Genomic DNA, 7378 nt, shown 5'->3' with positions numbered 1-7378 from the left:
GGAAGATGCAATCCTATCTCTCTAGACACCTCCCTTCCTAATGCGTGCAAGATGAACAAGGATCTGGCAAAACAGCTGCTCCAGTGGTTCCTCTCTGTCTCTGGAGCCCAGTGTCAGGTGCCTGGTAAACTCGCTGGGACGTTTCTCATCTTCTCTGAGTACTGCAGGTGTTTGCTTTCATACAGGCGTGCTAAATCCTCAATCCCCCACTGCCACCAGCAGCAAAAGCACTGATTGTTGGAGGATGAATGACTTCACTTTTCCAGCTTCAGCATATGTTTGCATGTCTGAGAGCAAAAAATGTGCGAAGCTCACACAAACTATTAGGATTCCAGCTACAGGGACTGGCGAGTAAACATGAAGTCGCACGGTATTTCATAGAAAACCCACAAATTACATGTTCGACAGGCTAAAGTTGATCCTTTGAGGCATGTGCCAAGAAAAACCTCTCATGTGAGCTCCACCAATATTCCCCCTCATCTCCATCCAAGAGTGCAGCTCGGCTGAGGCGTTCATGCCTTGTTAACTGCTGAGCTTCCCTACCAGCAGGCAGAGGCACACCATCTTCTCCTAAGCTACCTTTAAGGAGCTCTGCTAGCTTGGGTGAATTGAGTTACGTGATAACTGATTACACCAAATAAAAATTGAAAACCACAGTGACAAAATAATGTTATAATATTAAAATAAATCAAATAACATACTGCCATTATTCTGATACAGAATTTTTACACAGCAAATCCATACATATACAAGAAGTCAGGCAGCCCATTACAAGAAACTTCAGGGTTCCTTTTTTAATATAAACTACATCTTAATACAGAGTTTGAGATGATCAGGTAGTTTTACACCAACTCAAGTAACAACAACTTTTCCTCATCTTAAAATACTAAAATAACAAAATATTTAATGCTTTGAATACTGAAATGCTTTGGTTCCATCTCCCACTTTTTAAAAGTGTAAAATCTACATCTATTGGTTAATCTTTTAATGTAGAGATGTGCCTAACTTACAAGGACAGTTATATTAATAAAGAAATGAAATGTAAATACAGGTTTTTGGCAATCATCGTATGCTTCACACCATAGAATTACTCAAATCTCAGTTCGATTCAGGCATCCCAAAGTGTAAAAACATGGCCAAAATTTTCCAAAGGTGACGATAACCTTGGATGTTCTCGCTCTGGGGCTATGCTGGAACCACGGGGACAACAGGACCGTGGGCTCCTGTCCTCAGAAAGCAGCGTCACGTTAGCACATCTCGCTTCGCCCACCCCATCACCGCCAGCCCCTCAGAAAACCTTGGCCACAACAGCACAGCATCGCATCGTCGGTTTGGGTGGTGGCGAGGCAGGACAGTGTGTGAGAGGGGGTTCCCCGGTAAGTACCTTGTTCACCACGACAACAAGAACAGGAACACATCGAGCGGCCCTTCCTCGCGCTGAGCAGCTCCTGCTAGAAGAAGACGTCCTCTTTCCTGAAGTCCGGCAAACACCTGAACTTGCTGGGAGAAGTCCGTGCGCATGCCAGGCTGGGGAGGCAGGGGCAGGTGTGGTGCATCCTCCGCCCCGGGAAGGGCACCTGGGCACAGAGAGAGCGGGTGTCAGGTTTATCACGTGCTGAGGACCTGTTTATCACATCGAGGTCCTCAGGCCAGCACCAGCCGGTGCTCAGCACCCCCTGGAGAGGAGCCCAGCACGAGGGATGCCGCGGGCTTCCCCCTGTCCCCCACCCTGGTGCCTCCGCACGAGCACAGAGGTCATCGGGCACGGAGCCAGGAGCTCCCCACAGGAATCATACCTTGCAGGTGCCCACGCACAGCGCTGCAGAAGAACCTAAAATCTCAGCTTCTCGTGCTGGCACGGCTGACTCAGAGGTGCCTCCGACAGCTGAAGGGGTTTATTCAAAGCCTTAAGCTCAGCAAGGAAACAGCTCTTTCAGGGGGACGCCCACGCTGGAGCTGGGGGGGGACACACCTGGCTAGGGACAGGGGGCGGGTGGCAGCGCTATGGGGATGGGGAGCATTGCCCCATCACAAGCCCAGCCCCAGATTTTGATGAGCAAGGGGGTGACAGGAGCCTGGAGGTGGCAAGGGAGGGACACGGGGGCTGTGTGCAAGGTGCACAATGGCAGCAAAGCCCCCCCGGTGCTGCCAGCTCTGCCTGCGGTCCTGCCAACCCTCACCTGCTGCAAAGCCTGCCTCTGCGGTGCCAGGAGAGGCTGCTAACAGCATCGAGCCAACGCCATCTAGTTGCTGAGAAGGAAACCAGGAGGTGGAAAGCCATCCACCAGCCATCTCCTCTGGGCACCTCTCGGGAGGTCCCCCAGGCGGTGGTGTGGCCGTGGGGGCCACCAGAGGTGGGACAGCTGTGACAGGGGAGCACAAGGCTGGTCTCCCAGCAGCACTAATTCCACATACACAGCCTTCAACAGGGGAGTGCAAACACAGTGGCAGAGCAACACGTGCAGAGACCGACCCGGTGCTGCTGCTCCATGTGTGGCCTGCAGGCCAAGGAAGGTGCTGGTGGTCAGGGCGACTGGTCCCCAGCAGCCCCCTCCCAGGTATTTAGGGGAGAGAAGCTGTTGAGTGAGCTCTCCACCCTAAATATACGTGATTTCACATGCTACAGGAAATCAGTTTGCTTTGTGTTTGTCGTGAAGAGCAGTGGGATGAGGGATCTGCATCTGAAATTAACCTCATAAAGCTCCCAACACCCATGACTGCGACCATTAGCCCGGGGTGGCAGGCATCTTCCCTGATTGTAATTAGCCTAAAATATATCAGACAGTATAAATTATCTTGCAATAGCAATAAGCCCATTTAAAAAATAAATAATAGAGGAGTTTCTTTTGTCCTGAGATTCCTACATTTCACAGTAAGAATGAGAATTTGGTCCCCAATGCCACAGTAGAAGATTTAAAAAAATAATAATAATTGTAATAGAACAGAGCTTTGCACTTCCTAAAACTGAGAAAATTAACTAGAGAGACAGAGCTGAGAAGCCAGGCACTGAAGGGAAGTGTGAAAGAGGCAGCTGACTACAGTTCTAAACTAAATGCATTGCCTTGGTATCCCTCATTGTGATGGCTCTTGGGCCGTGCTCTTCTTCGCTTGGTCTCAGCACCTTCCCTACCGCCTCGGAAGGCACCAGCGGCTCTTGGTCCCCAGAGCACAGCGTGCCACCGCTGCTCAATGGCAGGGACAGCGCTGCAGTGCTGTGCTGGGTATCCCAACAGCTCCTGGTGACACATCTGTGGCTGTGATGGGATCTCGTTCAGATCCATGGAGCTCAGCAGCTCGTGTGCGAGAGCAGGGCTGGGCTCAGGAGCTGCTTGGGATGTTTCAGGTCATGTAACGGAGCAAATCAGCAAGAACTAACTAATAGGAAAACAAACTGAACAGCGTGTAGTATTGTATTACTGTCAGAGTTATTCTGAAGACATTTTCTTAGGTATGTATCAGCACTATTTCCATAAAGATGCGGATGGTTGGATTACAATGCACGTGATGCTTCCCCACGTTTCCACCACGCATAACCTTCACGCGATGCGACTCCCAGATATCTGTATTTGTCCCTGCCCTGCCCGGGGCAGCCCACAGCCCCGGGACGTACTCACCCGGTGACTCAAAGGATGGCACTCCTCTCCCAAATTCCCCATCGGCGTGCACATTCGCAGGCTGCGGATCCACAGGCTGACCGCACAGCACATCCCTCCTCCGCACTGCTGATCTCTGTCGCAGGCCTGCAGTTTGACAAAGAGTTATGCAGACAAAATTAATAATAAATGCCTTCCACAGATAGGACAGCTCAGGTGCCTAACAGCTACCTCGACACCCCACGAGTTATTGCAGCTCCTTAAGGCAGGACAATAAGGTCTGAGGAGGACGTGTGGGCTCCTGGCACCTTGCAGGGTGTTTAAAGCTGTGCTTAAAGCCCAGACCCCAGAGACAGGACCAGCCCCAAGACTGTCACTGATTTGCAGTGATCATGGCCCGTGCCACCAAGCTTTCCCCAATGGGAGCAAGGACCGAGGGCACCAGTTGCAAAGAAGTCTTGCAGAGAAGCTAAGAAACAAAATTATCCGCAAATTTAAGGATTTTTAGGTAACTATTCCATCTACCTTCTTACGATAATATCTTGTGGCTGAGTGCCTTTCAAATGCAAGAATGCTCGATAGTTTCATCAGCAAACTCCCAGTGGAGGTAGACAAAATAAAAGTTTAAATAAGGATTTTGTGGTTATTTGGAATTACGTGAGGTCTCAAACGTGTAGCAGAAAAAGCTTTGTGTAAGTGTCCACACCCAGGAAAATGCTACAGTGGAGGCACTCACCCTGCAAGAGGGAAATAAAAATTTCAGCCACTTATCCAATACACTTCGTGGCTTCGTTAAGTACCAACCAAAACACAAACTATTAGGGATATTTCAAAACCCAGAAACCGTGAAGAGCAATTGATGTATTAGGAATTGGAAAAGGTTCTTGCACGCCTTTTGCTTATTTTTTTAACCAAAAGATTACCAGATTTGTTATTATATGGGTTTAGTGCTAAAGCTGGTCTTTCTTCAGTGAGAAATCCCGTTAGTTAAAGGCTCTGATTACACCCCAAAAGTGAGTTTAATTAACTTGCTGCCCTCCTCATGGCTGGCAGCAGGGCTGCTGGACCAAAGGCTCCGGTCAGCAGTACATAAACAGGCAATTTCTGAAAATGTACATAACAGATGATAAGGGCTCTGGGGAAGGCTGCGTATCAGAACAAATACCCACTTGAGGAAAAATGCTTACAGGTCTTACCTCGGGATTTACATAATAAATGCCACTAGACTGTACTCTGCTGGGTAAATATTACACTATTTCAAACAGCAACACCAGACCAAAATCTGTATTTACAGAGCAGCTAGTAATTTAGGAAAAAGCTGCTGCATTAGTGTCAAGCCACTAATAGTGCGTGTAACCCAAAGGGCCAGCACTCCTCCTGGACACACATTTAGCAAAGCGAAGAGCTCTGTGCTACAAGTGAGCCCAAACACACAGCGTATTTACTTAAAAGAGTAATATGTCCGCAAAACTGCCCGTGCAGCCTTCCATGTAGATAGTATTTACTTTGCAACCTCTTAAAAAAAAATAAATCCTGATGTTCTAATTTTTGCCCTGGTCACAAAAGCTGCAGGTTGGTCATTTGGGGACTGGAGGTCAAAACCATCAGGGAGAGAGGCAAGCAGTGAGCAGCACCCCCAGGGGACCTAAAGCCCCGCACTGGGCGATGTTTCGTGTTAAAGCTCACACTCACCACGCACATATACACATCTGGCAGGAGTTTTCAGGTTCCCCTTCCAAAAACGTATGACAGGCTAGTAAAATATTCAGCCCAAACGCTGCTGCCCACACCTTAACTCCAATGTGTAACTCACACCGAGCCTCCTAACGTGCACAGGACACAACACGAAGGACATTCCTCCCCAGCACCCCATTTAACACGGCTCTGTGGAAAATGCTGCTCGAGGAAAAAGTCCCTGGTGAAATGCTGGCTCCAAAGCCAGCTGAAGTCGGAACATGGACAGCCACAGGAGTAAGGAAGGTTTGAATCGAGTCCTTCAATTGCAAAGGAAAAGCACTTTCAGGCTCGGGGAATGCGGACAGGAACACCTACATCAGCTCTCACCTGAGATCTGCCTGCTCGTTCAGGAGCCAAACACGCATCCCGGTGGTTTAGGCAGAAATACACTGCAGCAGTTAATAAAGTAACATTTGCTATTTCTAATCTATTTTTACTTTTTCAACACATTCTGTCTCTAATCTTTTATTCAGAGCTTCGCAGTTACTTCATTTAATTTATTAATTATGTTTTAAAGGCGAAGCCACAACTTTGACAAGACTTATATAAACCGCTCCTCCATGGCTCGAAATATTGCCATATAAAAGGAACCTCCGATTCTCAAATTTTAAAAGATCCCTTCACACTCTCCCCTCTGCAAACCCTGCCAGTCTGGGAGCTATCTGCCAGCCAGAGAAGTGCCTACGAGCTCTTCCACCAGCTTCAGGGAGCTCGGCACTGGGAGCCTGGACCGCCAGGGAGTTCCCGCTGCTGCGAGTACAACTTCGGAGGGTTACAAAAGACATGTGAGCTCTCACAAGAATGCAAGCGCCGGGTTATTAATCCAAAGCAAACACGAAAGAAAAAAAAAAAAAAAATCATTTTACTTAAGAGTGATGCAACGCTTCGGGTTAAATAACGTCTTTGGAAAAAAAATATTTTCACAAGCAGAGTAAATCTCGAGCCCGACAACAACAACAACAACAGAGGGCTCATCTGCGACGGGCGGCTACTGAGGGGAAGAAGCAGCACGGTCAGACTTGGGGGAGAGAAATAAAAAGAAAAGAGGCGAAAGAGCAGCGTTTTGTGGTGCTTGCAATACCGGCGCCTGCCTTACGAGCAGGCAGGGCTGCAGGAGCGGGGCTGCGGGCAGGGGGGGACCCCGAGACCGGCCCGGGGGGGGGCAGCCGGGGCTGGGGTGTGCAAGGGGCGGACGGGTGCCCCGGGACAGACCCCATACCCCCGGGACAGACCCCACAGCCCCAGGAAGCCGCCAGCCCCAGCATCTCCCGCCGCACGGAGACCCCTTACGGTGGCACCAGCCACCCCAAAGAACCCCCCCAGCTCTCCTGTCCCCCACCCCAATGACCCCCCATCTCCAGACACCCCATCCCGCAGGGACACCCTCAGTGTGTGTCCCCCCCCGGCACATCAGAGCCCCTCCACCCCCGTCGCGTTCATCCCGGGGATCCCCCGGCGCTGGGAGCATCCCTCCGGCGGGGAGACCCCCTCCATCCCCGCACCCCTTCCCCGGCCGCCCCCGCTCCCCGGCAGAGCCCCGCAGCGGCACCGGCCCGTCCCGTCGGTGCCGTCGGAGCCGTGCCAAGCCGTGCCAAGCCGTGCCGTGCCATGCCGAGCCGTGCCGAGCCTCTCACCCCGGTGATGACGGCTCCGCGCCCCGCCGCCAGCCCCAGCCCCAGCAGCAGCAGCAGCACGGGCAGGGGCGGCGGGGCTCCGCGCAGGCTCCGCATGGTGCCGGCCCTCGGCCGCGGCCCCCCGCTCTCCCCCTCGGGCTCGGAGAGGCGCAGAGGAGCCGGGCTCGGTGCTCGGTGCCGCCCCGGCCGTTATAAAGCTGGGGGCTGCCGTGCGCCGCGCCGTGAGTCACCCCCGCCCCGGCAGCGGGATGCTGCGCGCACCCCTCCGAGCCACGGGGCTTGGTGGAGCCCGGGGGGGGGGGGGGGGGACAACCGAGGCAACGGGGGGCTCGGCACGGCTCGGGGGACAGCCCGAGGAGGGGCTGGGGGGTGTCCCAGGGCTGCTGGAGGGCATCCCGCAAAGTGCCGGGGGCA

At 52.1% G+C, this 7378-nt stretch overlaps 1 protein-coding gene across 1 annotated transcript; it reads right to left on the bottom strand.

The window, feature by feature from the left end:
* Positions 1 to 656: 656 nt before the first annotated feature.
* Positions 657 to 7162, bottom strand: PROK2 (prokineticin 2). The gene is made up of 3 exons (XM_038186117.2): positions 6965 to 7162; positions 3615 to 3740; positions 657 to 1577 (listed from the first exon to the last, which is right to left on the bottom strand). The coding sequence occupies exons 1-3, from the start codon at positions 7058 to 7060 to the stop codon at positions 1452 to 1454; spliced, it is 348 nt and encodes a 115-aa protein (XP_038042045.1). The 5' UTR covers positions 7061 to 7162; the 3' UTR covers positions 657 to 1451.
* Between the last annotated feature and the right edge of the window lie 216 nt (positions 7163 to 7378).

Source organism: Anas platyrhynchos, chromosome 13 (genome assembly GCF_047663525.1).
Source record: "Anas platyrhynchos isolate ZD024472 breed Pekin duck chromosome 13, IASCAAS_PekinDuck_T2T, whole genome shotgun sequence".
In the NCBI taxonomy this organism is placed as follows: domain Eukaryota; kingdom Metazoa; phylum Chordata; class Aves; order Anseriformes; family Anatidae; genus Anas; species Anas platyrhynchos.
The sequence above is the reverse complement of the archived record's forward strand: the minus strand, read 5'-3'. Positions and strand labels throughout refer to the sequence as shown.

Coding starts and splice junctions, on each gene's coding strand:
- PROK2 (XM_038186117.2), bottom strand. CDS start 7,060: ATGCGGAGCCTGCGCGGAGCCCCGCCGCCCCTGCCCGTGCTGCTGCTG. Junction 3,741..6,964: donor GCGGAGCCGTCATCACCGGG/GTGAGAGGCTCG, acceptor GTCAAACTGCAG/GCCTGCGACAGAGATCAGCA. Junction 1,578..3,614: donor GCCATCCTTTGAGTCACCGG/GTGAGTACGTCC, acceptor CTCTGTGCCCAG/GTGCCCTTCCCGGGGCGGAG.